Source organism: Camelina sativa, chromosome 7, assembly GCF_000633955.1.
Source record: "Camelina sativa cultivar DH55 chromosome 7, Cs, whole genome shotgun sequence".
Taxonomy (NCBI): Eukaryota; Viridiplantae; Streptophyta; class Magnoliopsida; order Brassicales; family Brassicaceae; genus Camelina; species Camelina sativa.
Window position 1 is genome coordinate 12,251,018 of NC_025691.1, and position 14,108 is coordinate 12,265,125.

Here is a 14,108-nt window from a genome sequence, read left to right on the forward strand (position 1 = left end):
TCATCCTCCATCACGTTTAAAAATAATTTTTAAGATACACCCATCCACAAAAAAACAAAAAAAAAATCAGCAAAGAAAATCATATCCACACAAAATCACATACCAGCGCAGCCATGTTTCCCAAAACCCTACAGCCGCTTAGCGCTTCTTATCCACAAACTGTCTGCCTTTATGGTAACTCAGTAAAAAACATCCAACTTGTGGCGTGGAAGGAGAATTCTGCAAAAAAAAATTATAACCATCAGAACTTTAATCTAGTTACGATCTAACGGTCACATTTCATCGGCGGAGATGGTGTTGTCTTCTACTTTCACGGCCAATGCGATAAGCATTTCGCACTTGTCTCCGACGTTGACTTCCAAGTCAATGAACGTTTCATTGGTCTGCGACCTTCTGGACGTAGCAGAGACTTTACATGGATCCAATCCTTAGGTCTGATCTTTGGCTCCAACAGGAAAACCTTCTCACTCGAGGCCACAAAGGCTGCAAAATGGGACGACCAAGTCGACCATCTCCGTTTTTCCTTCGAGGGAAAAGAGATCTCTTTACCAAAAGGAGATGCATCTGTATGGATTCCTTTGGGAGACTATATAAAGATCGAGAGAACCTCAGACATAAACTCTGTGTTGGTCACATTAAAAGACATTGCAGAGATTTGGGTCAACGTGGTTCCGGTAACAAAGGAAGACAACATAATCCATAAATACGGGAGACCGGAGAATGACTGTTTTGCTCATCTTGAGGTTCAGTTCCGGTTCTTGAAGTTGTCCAAGAACGTGGAGGGTGTTTTAGGAAGAACGTACAGAGATGATTTCAAGAATCCGGCGAATCCAGGAGTGGCTATGCCTGTGGTTGGTGGAGAAGATAAATAGAGAATGACACCACTTCTTGAAACAAGTTGTAATGCTTGTGTTTACTCAGGTGGCTCAGGAAGTTTGGACAAGATCTAGTTACTGTTGCTGAATCGAAACTATGTTGATTGTACCGGTGGATCGAGCAGTGGTGTTGGAATCTTCTGCAGGAAATAAAGACAATTTTTTTTAAAAAAAAATTTTATTATTTCGTCAAAAGGAATAACTTAAGTAACAAAATTACTGATTTTGGACATTTCTTTTAATTATAAGAAGATGGGTGAATACGACATAATTATGTTTGATTACTTCGAACACAAGGCAGACTACTTTTGTTGCACATTAACCGGTTAGACTACTTTTGTTGCACATTAACCGGTTAGTCGAAGGCTGGATTTTTCCGAGAAGCGTGTTACGGATTTATTAATCTATATATACATTTTAAGTATATTTTAGGTTCTATTTTTTATTGTACTTATTTCAAAACTTTTTAACAAAATTAATCCCTAATTTTTTTTAAAAACTAGCATTACGTCAGATTTTGTTTTCTAAATATTTTATTAACAAAAAGAAATACAGTAGGATTAATATAAAAACAGAAAATATAATATATTTAACCACACCTTCTATTGTATATTTGTGACATCCCGATTTCAGAGACTTGCGGTGAGGTTTAAAAAATTTGATTTGGCCACCTATATCACCAAAGTGCACTTATCTTTTTGGTCAAAGGGCCTGAGAGAACTTCACAGTTAAGTGTGCTTATGCTGGAGTAGTCTGAGGATGGGTGACTGATAACAGGATTTTCACCCATGGTATCAATTCCCTATGCAGTTGTAGTACAAAGGGTTATCAATCCAAATGGTTGTTATGCTAGCAGATAAGATATGATCAGAACAATGCAAGTCAACCAAACAATAATGTGGGGTTTATCTAACAACCTAAAGTATGCAAAAGTAAATAAAAGAACAAGAACCACATGACCTAAGTATTCGATGCAAGCATTCGGGTACAGGATCAGGTGGGATGATCAGATCAAGAAGACAAGGATGAACAGCTCGAAGGTATACACAAAGCTGGTGATCGAGTACCAGTTCGGGTAATGGGTCGAGTTATAGGTAAAAAGCTAAACAATCAAGATGCGAAAGCTCGTAAGGATGGGGTAATTGACTCATAAGTGTTCCTGACCAATTTGGGATGTCCTACATGCCTCAAGCAAATATTCCCTAGACAATGAATCTATTAAATCTTGCTAAAACACTCTCGTGATAGAAACAATCAACCTTGGTCACTCCCCTACCCAACTCTCGTTGGAGAAACATGATCAAGCAGGTATTACAAACCAATTCATTATTGTCAATAAACTCCTTACACTTCTAATCTCTTAGGCTAAGTGAGTAAATATCTAGCATTGATTGATTCAAGCATTTCAACATCATCTCTCAATGGCAAAATACCCTAGATCTAGTCTCAACCTCTCGGTCTGAAAATAGCATTAAGAACATCAATCTAGAAGGAAATTTATATAAAATAAACATTCAAGCTAAGATATCATAACCGATCAAGAACACAAATTTGTCTATTCCATCCCTAGAAACTTTATTTCACTACTCAGATCTCATGGTAGAAAGCATAAAAACACAAATGAATGAAGATTGCATTGTATTGAAAATAAGATAAAAGTAATGAAGTACAAAATCGAAACTAAAAAGAATATCAAAAGAAACGAAATCGAATCCTAACAAAGTAGAAAAAGTGTTTGAGTCGCTCAATCTCTCTCTCAGAAGCTCTCGCTCTCTGGTTTGAGTGTTTGCGGCGTGCTAGGGCGAGAGGGGGGTTTATATATGGAAACCCTTTTAGGTTCAAGTCGGGTAGTTCCTCGGGTAGGTCTTCGGGTTGTTCTTCCTGCTCTTAGATCCTCTTTGATCGGGTTGAGCTACGGACTGTTCTTCTTGCACAATCGCTCCTTTGGGTAAATGCTCGGGTTTGACCTCGTTTTTCCCATTTTATGCTCTAAAGCACCTGTTTTCATCCAAAATGCACAAATGCAACAATGCAGCACCCTAAATGTAAACTCCTATAGCAAAATATGGACAAAAAGGGGTGTCTAAAACATGTAAATTAGAGAGTTATCAGTGACCTTCAGGGAAGTGACTGTTAGAACTGTGCGAGTGAGGACAAAACACAGGGAAAGATCATGTGGTGATTTGTAGGGACTTTAACAAGTCTTTAAAGCCTTCTGGACGTAGCAAACCGGTCGTCGGATATAGATGGGCTCACGGGCCTAGTGAGAGGACGTGAGGCCCATTAAGGAAAAGTGGTCCCATGGACTGGGATTGGGCATGGGGCCCACTAAGAGGTGGCGGTCGGGGCGTTGTTTTCCAAAACCTGTGAGCGTTGATTCTTAACGTAAGAAAAACTCTGATTCACATTTATTTAAATATTATAATTAATATATATAAATTTAATAAAATATTACGAATATGTAAAATTAAAAAAAAACTATATAATATAGTTATATAGTAGATGAGTTATAAAGAGGACATGTTGGAATTAATAAAATATCAGTAAATTTGTGTTAACACGGATTAAATCCTTATTTTATTATTTGTCAACACTATTAATATTATAATATTTGACATAGAAAAATTAAGGTGATTTAACTAAGATTGTGTAAAATAATTAAATTATTAAAAAATGTGACTTAAGCATAGCATATAAATGACTTATTATGTATTTAAATCCCTTGTTTTTGGTTATAATAATTAAAAATCAAAAGAAAACCTAAAATACTAAACAAAACAAACTAAATATAACAAACAGATGGTCATAAAGTATATTACGGGTTAAAAATTAATATAAACATTTAGCCGCACAAACAGTCGAGAAATTTAGTAATTTCTTATTTGCAAAACATCCAATATTTAACAAACAAATACAATATAAAATATAAATAATAAAAATTATATTCACACGGTGTACAACAGATTAAAATATAGTATTTTGTTAAATTAAATACATATGTTACCTAGCTATTTTTTTTTATGTATTTTAGTTATATAATTAGGACGGTAAACATGTCTTTAAAGCCTTCCAGACATAGCAAACCGACTGTTAGATATTTATGGGTTTATAGAACTAGTGAGATGATATGAGGCCCATTAAAAAGAGTGGGTTCATAAGACTGGAAGTGGACAAGGGGTCCGCTGACAAAGAAACAAAATAATGTAAATTTCAATGTCCATTACTTTTTTCTATATTTTTATTTTATTTTCAACATGAATACTGGTCAAATTGAAAGTTTTATTCTCTATCAAACAATAACACATTTACCAATCATCATAATTATTAATAGTGGTGCATTTTGTTTACAAACCAAGTAAAATATGGTAAATAATTAGTGGTGCACTTTGTTTAAACTCTCAATACATTTATTATATGAGATATTGGTAAAATAATAAAATTTCTTCAGAAATATATTTAATTAGAATAATATATTTGTCGAACTATTTGTATCCCATTCAAGCATAAGTTTAAAGGTTCCGACTGCATTATTTCGTACATATACTCCATCTTCTTGTGCTTGCCACAAACATACATTAGGCTTTCTACCTCCACATACATCATGTATAAAGCTTTCCTTCCCGATAAATGCGTTAAAATGTGCATGTTGCACATAATCAGGCCCCTGATAAAATACGATAACAGAAATGATATGTATTTTACATAAGAAAATATTGTAGCAACATTAGACACACAAAGAATGTGAAAGAAATAAACTTTGAAATGAATTACCTTCCATATGTTGCACCATATCAAAGTTCTTGGGTAAACTCTAAAGTAAATCGTCCATTGACCATTGAAGGAAAGAAAAACAACGTCGGTCGCTTCACCTTTACCCTGTCTACAATTGATCATAAGTTTTTTGTCACCTGAAAGACGATTCCAAATTGAAATATTAAATCTCCTAAATATAAGAATAGAGTCTATTTTCTGGACAGAAAATAAAAATAAGAAGAAAAAACATATTAGAGTTTTCCCCATCTTTATTATTTTATTTTATTCTCCTTACATGAAATGTATATATATACACTTTTCACATACACATGTATGTACAATATAGCAATAACTAAATGTTATATTAGTTAATATATTTAATTTTGTTCATTGACTGTTTTTTCATATTCTTTCAGTTTCATAATTAGTTCTATTTTATATATTTAATACATCTTTTATCATATAAAGCACAAGTCACATATCCAATAAGATTAAACCATGTCACAAATTTTTTATTTTATTTTTAAATCAATTGTTTTAACAAATGGAACAAAATGAATTTCCAAAATTGAAGTGTATGTTGATATTCAACGGGCATGGGCTACAAAGGTATATATCACTCGGATCTCTCTTTTTTTCTATTTTCCTTCTCTTGGTGTTTGGCTCTCAGTTTGTTCATCAAATTCTGAGTTTCACAATATTTTCTGTGTTCAAAATTATGAATTGACATATAGGTTCATATTAAAAAGTTATGATTTGTACGTTCATATTAAAAAATAAAGTTTCAATCTTACACAGATTTGCTTCTAAATAAGTCTAGATTGTCCTTACAATTCTCTTTTTTTTATTTCCATCGGTATGTCTCTCTGTCTTCTTTGTATTTTATTTCATCCAAAACATTTCGTCAACTTCTCTTTCTCCTACAAGAAAAGCATCTAACGTGAGACTGAAATTCTTCGCTACAGTTAATATCCGATTGTCTGAAAATGATTTTTAAGTGAACTGACCATTTCTCACTTCTGAAAATGGTTTAGGAGATTCGTCGAATGACGAAAAGAGAATAGACCAAAAAAGAAGAAAATCAAGGCTAAGATTGTAAGTTTCAATTATTAGTTACTCCGTCTCTTTGTTAATTATACAAAACTTTTTTTTTATTACTATTATATTTCGGGTCTATTTTTCTATCTAGTGTGCTTCTATTGAACGTTATGAAAAAAAACGTCATTGTCATCTCAGCAAAATCACGTCGCCACGTCAGAAAAACCACGTGGACGTTGTAAACAATACATTAGAATGTTTGACTATATCTCTTTTAAAACTTTATGAGTTTGATTTTTCTAATTTAAACTTTGGCTTATACGATTAAGCTATATCAAATCTTAAGATTATTATACATATGGAATAGCAAATAAAGTAGTGCTTAAATTAGATTTGGTGTAGTTCCACTGCAACAGTAAACTAATATCTTTGACCCTAGATCCGCGATTACGCATACACGCACATGTGCATAGTTGCGAAGTACCTAATTACCCAATGTGCATAGTTGCGACTTGCGAAGTAACTAATATAATTAGCACGTATTAACAGATAAAATAAGATAAGTGCTCCCATAAGGGATTCAAGATTGTCAATTCTAAAAGATTTATCTATCGCTATTCACAAAGTGATCGACATGAAATGATAACATTATTATATCAAAGTATTAAAATTGTAAAATGTATAAGTTTAGATGGATCTACTAGTATATTAAATAAATAAAATAACCACTCTCGACGTAGTATTGTCACCACCATCGAAACAATACACACATTTTAATTAGAGGATTGACTTTAAATATATTCAAATTTGGTTTAGAAGAAAGTAAAGTGTGTGGAGTGCCCGTCCAGCAACATTGGAAGCCAATACAAAAAAATTGTATTTTTAAAATGAGACCTGATAATATTTTCTTTTAAATTGTTTTTCTCGGTAAGTCCAATGCAATTTTTTAAATGGAGCTTCAACTCAAATAAATTTTTAAAATGTGTCATCAACTGAAAACAAATTAAAAAAATGAGACCTTTTAAAAGAAACTAACTCTTAAATGGATGCCATATAAGTAGGAAAAGAAACAAAAAATCCTTACAGAATGGGCTTTAGAAAATTGAGGCCCAATACCTATGTATCATAGGAATGTGTCCAGGGCCGGGCCTGAGTGTGTGTGTTTGTGTCGGTGCGTATACATAAAACTTTCAAATAAATTAAAATTGTTCCTAACTAAGAAAATTCCAACTTGACAAGCATGCATGCTTTCTATAAAAGGAGATCACATTTGGGAGACAATAAATTAATTTCCCAAGAGAGAAGTAAAACAATGAAGGGAGATCTAAAAACTGGGTTTTACGTTGGATTGGTGGTGACGCTCTATGCATTTACGTTCATCGTACAACTCGAAGCAGCGGTGGAAACAAAGACATGTTTCCAAAGGAAGAGCCCATGTTTCCTTAAGAAGCAAACTTGTCCAAAGCAATGCCCTTCGTTTTCCCCTCCAGCAGAAAGCTCCAAGGCCTGCGTCATCGATTGCTTTAACCCTATATGCAAAGCTACTTGCCGAAGTAAGTAACAATACTCATAACATTTCGTAGTAATAAGTCCCATTTTAAGACATTTTTTCTCACCAAATGTCATTTTATATTTCTAATAGAGAATTTTTAAATTAATCTAAACTTTTTAGCATATTAATTAGAAAGACAAACTTACATATAAAATATATAATAGATATTTACGTAGTATTTTAACCTGTGAAAAAAAAACTAAAACACCACTTATAATAAACTTTCCGTAACTTACACGATAAAAGTATAATATCATTTTATTTACCGTAACAGATCGGAAACCTAATTGCAATGGAAAAGGATCAGCATGCTTAGACCCACGTTTCATCGGCGGAGATGGTGTTGTCTTCTACTTTCACGGCCAACGCGATGAGCATTTCGCACTTGTCTCCGACGTTGACTTCCAAGTCAATGCACGTTTCATTGGTCTGTGACCTTCTGGACGTAGCAGAGACTTCACATGGATCCAATCCTTAGGTCTGATCTTCGGCTCCAACAGCAAAACCTTCTCACTCGAGGCCACAAAGGCTGCAAAATGGGACGACCAAGTCGACCATCTCCGTTTTTCCTTTGAGGGAAAAGAGATCTCTTTACCAAAAGGAGATGCATCTGTGTGGATTTCTTCAGGAGACTATATAAAGATCGAGAGAACCTCAGACATAAACTCCGTGTTGGTCACATTACAAGACACTGTAGAGATTTGGGTCAACGTGGTTCCGGTAACAAAGGAAGACAACATAATCCAGACCAGAGAATGACTGTTTTCCTCATCTTGAGGTTCAGTTCCGGTTCTTGAAGTTGTCCAAGAACGTGGAGGGTGTTTTAGGAAGAACGTACAGAGAGGATTTTACGAATCCGGCGAAACCAGGAGTGGCTATGCCCGTGGTTGGTGGAGAAGATAAATACGTAATGACATCACTTCTTGAAACAAGTTGTAATGCTTGTGTTTACTCTGGTGGCTCAGGAAGTTTGGACAAGATCTAGTTACTGTTGCTGAATCGAAACACTGTTGATTGTACTAGTGGATCAAGCAGTGGTGTTGGAATCTTCTACAGGAAATAAATACAATTTTTTTTTAAAGAAAAAATTTATTACTTTGTCAAAAGGAATAACTTAAGTAACAAAATAACTGATTTTGGACATTTTTAACTTGTAGTTCTCTTTTAATTATAAGAACATGGGTGAATACGACATAATTATTTTTGATTGCTTCAAAAATAGCAAAGACTGCAGAAGTAGGATAATATTGTACGAAATTAACAAAATGCTTAGCCCTAAATAATAGTACATAAGTTTTACAGAACCATACATCATCTTCAGTCTATATAGTTGTACATATTATATAAACATTCAAGTCCATCCTCATCTTCATTTTCTTATCTACGGAGCTGTGAAACCCCTTTGCTTGCTAACTTTCTTGAGACTACGTGCTCTATCACGAAGTGACTCTAATTGCTTGTACGAACCCGTAAAGGCAGTCAATGCATCAACATATTTCAAAGAAACACTCTTGAAATAGAGCTTTTCTGAGTTATATTGCTCAATGAGGTCCATCAAGGAGAAGCTACCTGAAAACGAGGCTCCGGTTTCATAAGATATAGTAGATTGATGCTCTGGTTGATGTCTATGGTTAGGATTGGTTTTGCCATTCGAAACTGAATCGCCAGTTTTGTCCTCCGATGCATAACTCGATTTACCGTTAAATCCGAAAAGTTCACTACGCAAAGACTCTACTTGAGGGTCAACGTGTATAGGGGCAAGTGAAGGAAGTACTTGCTCGTCCGTCTCAAGGTGAACCGCATCTTCATATAATGTAATCAAATCAAATGAAGGGACAGTGCCTAAAAGAAAACAACCATAAAAGACTATAAGCGCACAAATGAAAAGGCAATGCGTAGCATTAAAGTTTCAATGTTGATCAGATATGCGAAGAACACCGAACTAACCAATATTGCGAAAGCTAACAATACCAAAAGAAGTAACAGCCAAAATGTACACTCAAGTAAAGAAACAGAGAAAATACCTCGGTTTCTGCCATCTGCAGAGGCAAATACGCCATTGTAGACCGGTTTGCGGTTGTTGAAACCTGCGAAAACCGGAATTGATTCTTTTCCCATAGTGACTGGAAGAGTATCTTTCACAGGCTGTGCAATTCTATCAACAACTCTGTTTCCAAGAGTAGCCTCAGTAGATGAACTTGGATTCAAATCTGTTTCAACCACCACTCCAAGTCTACTCTTTTTTACATTACCATCAGAATCCAAACTAGTCTCGTGTAACAGGAAACTAACATCATTTTCAAACTCATCCTCCCACTGAAAGAATCCACAAGCCCCAAAATTCTAACAAAAAAACAATAGAAGAGACAACAACATCAAATCAGACTCCCTAATATGTGATGGATAAGAGTTTCGTTGTTATCATTTTTTACCTTCTTAAGGCAGCAAACAAAGTAAGAACGTTGAGCGTTTGGTCCATCGATGAATGTTACTCTTCTACAAGGTCCAGCGCCACAAGCGCAAGTAGGGTGAACAGAGATTGACTCCGGTTTGATGATACTCACTTCATCACACCATTTGAAAAATCCACAGCTTGGGATCTACGTTGAGACAGAGATTAGAGAGAGAGAGAGAGAGAGAGAGAGAGAGAGAGAGATAGAGAGAGAGAGACTTACTGGGCATTTGTAGAATCTCCTGTTTGGGTTTTTCCCAGTTTTAGAAGTAAAAATGTTGCAAGGTCCGCCGTTGCAGGGGCAGTGAATGACCGGCGGCGAAGCGGAGGAGGCGGGCTCCGTAGTGGTTTTGAGAGGACAGTTGTTGGCCCAGTGACCTGGCTGATGACAATGGAAGCAATCGCCAGTTGGCATGACTGATCGGAGGAAGCAATCGTCGTCGTGCTTCACCACTTGTTCTCGGATTTAATTCTGTTGTGCCAATCTTTTCCTAGACATTCACTTTAATTCAACTACTTCTCTAACAATTTTTAAATAAAAATCAAACATCTTATTTGTATCACCCTAGTTATACCTAGTTATATCCGTGGGATTTGAATCCAATCTGATGTGGAAATTGTATACAAAGGAAAATTAATTTATCTCTCTTTTATTTACGGTGATCCGGTTCCAAAGAACCGAGATCTGGTTTGGGAACGGTTAACAAGGATTGGTTTGAATCGAGATGCTCCTTGGTTTCTAATTGGGGATTTCAATGAGTTAAAAGGAAATCATGAGAAACGGGGTGGTAACTTGCGCCATGCCTCTTCTTTTGTGCATTTCAACTCAATGATTCGACACTGTGGATTACTTGAGTTTCCTGCTCTTGGGGATAGTCTTTCCTGGAAAGGGTGGCGAGATAAAAAGCCGATATGATGTCGATTAGATCGGGCTTTGGCGAATGAAGAGTAGCATGATTTGTTTAAAGATTATTTTACGGAGTATTTAACAATGATTGCGTCGGATCATAAACCCCTGCTAGCTGTTATTGAGGATAAGATTAGGCGGGGTCGGGGTGGTTTTCGATTTGATAGACGGCGGCTGGATAAGGAGGGTTTCTTTGCTGCGGTTACTGAGGGTTGGGAGTCTACGACGGAGGACGCACCCTCTGCCACTATGGTGGATAAAATTATCAAATGTCGTCAGGCTATTTCCCGTTGGAAGAAAGAGCAATTACCTTATGGGCGGGAGACAATTGAGGATATAAAATCCAAATTAGCGGTGGCAGAGGAGAATGATGCTACTTCGGTTGATGAGCTTGCGGAACTTACTTGGCGGTTACGGGAGGCATATAGGGATGAAGAGGTGTATTGGTATAAAAAAAAAGCAGAAGTCGGTGGATGCGGCTTGGTGACCATAATACCAGCTATTTCCATGCTCATACAAAGCAACGAAGAGTTTGGAACCGTATTGTTGGTCTCCATGACCAGCATGGTAATTGGACGACGGAGGAGAGTGATATCCAAAATATTGCGGTCTCTTATTTTCAGGATTTATTTACATCCTCGTATCCTTCGGAATTTGCGGAAATGTTAGATGAGGTTCAATCATCTATTTCTTTGGAGACAAATGAATTTTTAACACGAGACGTTACCGAATAGGAGATTAAACATGCACTGTTCATGATGCATCGAGATAAGGCTCAAGGAACATATGGGATGACTGCCCTTTTTTTACCAAAAAACATGGGCTACGGTTAAAGAAGATTTAGTGCTGTTGCTCAATTCCTTCTTGCGGAATGGGGATTTCGACAAAAGGCTAAATGTGACAAACATATGTCTTATTCCAAAAGTGGATAAGCCGATGAGGATGACGGAGTTACGGCCTATTAGCCTATGCAACGTTGGTTATAAAATTATATCTAAGATTTTGTGCCAGCGACTACGCACTATATTACCATCTCTCGTCTCGGAAACACAATCGGTGTTTGTAGAGGGTCGCTTAATTTCGGATAATATTTTGATTGCCCAGGAAATGTTTCATGGCCTACGAACCAACCCCTCTTGTAAGGAGAGATTCATGGCTATAAAAATGGATATGAGTAAGGCCTATGACCGAGTAGAGTGGTCTTTTGTCGAACATTTGCTCAGGCAGTTCGACTTTTTTGAAAAGTGGATATCATGGATTAGGTGTTGTGTAAAGTCGGTTCAATATAAGGTCTTGATTAATGGTCAGGCATATGGGTCCATTATTCCTTGTCGGGGGCTGCGTCAGGGGGATCCTTTGTCACCTTATCTTTTATTCTTTGTACGGAGGTGCTTATTGCACATTTTTGGAAAACAGAACGGATGAAACTTCTTACTGGTATCAAGGTTTCGACGGCTAGTCCTGCCATTTCCCATCTCTTATTTGCGGATGACAGTCTCTTTTTCTGTCGGGCCACGAAGGAGCAATGCGAGATGGTATTAGGGATCCTTCGAAAGTATGAACGCGTTCTGGCCAACAAATCAATTTTTAGAAATCTTCGGTCTAGTTTGGACACACGGTGGATAATAGTCTCAGGGAAGAGTTAAAAAGGGTTCTTGGGATCACAAATTTGGGTGGTATGGGATCTTACTTAGGTATCCCGGAAAGAATGGGCGGGGCTAAGGCGAAAATCTTCTCGTTCTTCAGGACAGATTGTAAGCACAAACAAGTGGGTGGCCGGCTAGGATTTTATCAAAAGGTGGCAAGGAGGTAATGATCAAGTCCGTTGCTACGGCTGTTCCTAATTTTGTGATGTCGTGTTTTCGACTACCTAAGACGGTTACGAGGAAGTTGACTAGTGAAATTTCTAATTTTTGGTGGAGCTCGTCCGGACAATCACGAGGGCTACACTGGGTGGCGTGGGATAAACTATGTAGTTAAAAAGATGCAGGGGGTTTGGGTTTCTGATGTCTGGATGATTATAACACTGCTCTGCTGGCAAAGCAGCTCTGGCGTTTGATCACCGTACTGGATTCACTTTTTGCACGGGTGTTTAAAGGCCGATACTATCGGCATTCTGATCCTTTGGATCCAATTAAATCTTACTCGCCGTCTTATGGGTGGCGGAGTATAGTTTTTGCTCGCTCTCTGGTTAATAAAGGACTTATTAAACGAGTAGGATCTGGTGCTTCCATTTCTGTATGGACTTACCCATGGAACCCTGCTCAATCCCTGAGACCAGCACTGAGCACAGGGTCGCCTTCTGATCCTCTGCTCCGAGTTACAAATCTTATTGACAGGAGTTCTAATTCTTGGGATATGGCTCAGCTTACGGCTACGTTTTTACCGGAAGATGTTGCTATAATTTCTGCCTTACCGTTGCGACAGCCGGATAAACCGGATTTGCTGGGATGGCATTTTACTAAGTCTGGTAAATATTTGGTAAAATCAGGGTACCATATTCTTCGCTCAAATATGATGGCTCCTGCTGAGCCGAAAGTATTTGGGCCGGACATCGTACCTCTTCAGGCCTTTGTGTGCAAAATTAGGTGTCCACCGAAACTTCCTCGTTTTCTGTGGCAAGTGCTTTCGGGTTGTGTGGCGGTTACAGCTAATCTACGGAAACATGGTATGAGTTGTGATGCCACGTGTGGCGTTTGTGGTTTTCGGGAGGAGACGATTAATCATACCCTCTTTGAATGCCCGCCAGCTAGACAAGTTTGGGCTTTGTCGCTGTTCCCGACAGTCCTGATTGTTTTCCCGTCGGAGTCAGTTTTCACAAACATTGATAAATTTCCCTGGATTCTGTGGTATATCTGGAAAGCACGCAATGATAAATTTTTCTGTAATCTGGATTCAAACCCCCTAGCGATTTTTCGGCTTGCGGAGGATGAGGCAAAAGCATGGGCTCTGGCTTAGACAGAGGATATGGCATTAGCATCGGATATTAACATTGAGGTTGTTCCTTGTGAAAGTAGGGGATTAGGGGTTCCTAGGTCTTCGTCGAGTTTTATTTATTTTGTAGATGGTTCTTGGAAAGCAACGGATCGCTATGCGGGTAGAGGGTGGTTATGCATGTCACCCTGGGGTGACGCCCCTACTATGGGGACTGCCAACCTTCGCCGTAGTCTCTCCCCTCTTCATGACGAGATTGAAGCTCTTGTTTGGGCCATGCGTTGTATGATTGGGGCGGATAACCAATTTGTCGTCTTCCTCATAGACTGCTCTGACTTAGTGAAGATGGTGTCTTTGCCTTCCGAGTGGCCAGCCTTTACACCTTATTTGGAGGACATCCAGGCGGATAAAGAGGAGTTTGCTTCTTTTTCCTTAGTCTACGTCCCGCGCTTTCAGAATGGTAAAGCGGATAATTTAGCACGACGTGTTCGCACAGTTCCGCACTTAGTTACCTATGTAAACAATGTTCCTTCGTATTGACTTGTTTGAGCCTATCTTGTTACTCTGTTGTCAAAAAAAAAAAAAAAAAAAAAAAAA

At 37.5% G+C, this 14,108-nt stretch overlaps 2 protein-coding genes and 2 pseudogenes across 2 annotated transcripts; 2 read left to right on the plus strand and 2 right to left on the minus strand.

Moving 5' to 3' along the window:
* On the plus strand, positions 270–1,028 carry LOC104704556 (annotated as a pseudogene).
* On the minus strand, positions 4,323–4,895 carry LOC104701008. The gene is made up of 2 exons (XM_010416629.1): positions 4,647–4,895; positions 4,323–4,539 (listed from the first exon to the last, which is right to left on the minus strand). Exons 1-2 carry the CDS (start codon positions 4,893–4,895, stop codon positions 4,336–4,338), a joined length of 453 nt encoding a protein of 150 aa, XP_010414931.1. The 3' UTR covers positions 4,323–4,335.
* On the plus strand, positions 6,979–8,281 carry LOC104701007 (annotated as a pseudogene).
* Positions 8,481–10,173, minus strand: LOC104701009. The gene is made up of 4 exons (XM_010416630.2): positions 9,894–10,173; positions 9,651–9,818; positions 9,243–9,561; positions 8,481–9,060 (listed from the first exon to the last, which is right to left on the minus strand). The coding sequence occupies exons 1-4, from the start codon at positions 10,083–10,085 to the stop codon at positions 8,600–8,602; spliced, it is 1,140 nt and encodes a 379-aa protein (XP_010414932.1). The 5' UTR covers positions 10,086–10,173; the 3' UTR covers positions 8,481–8,599.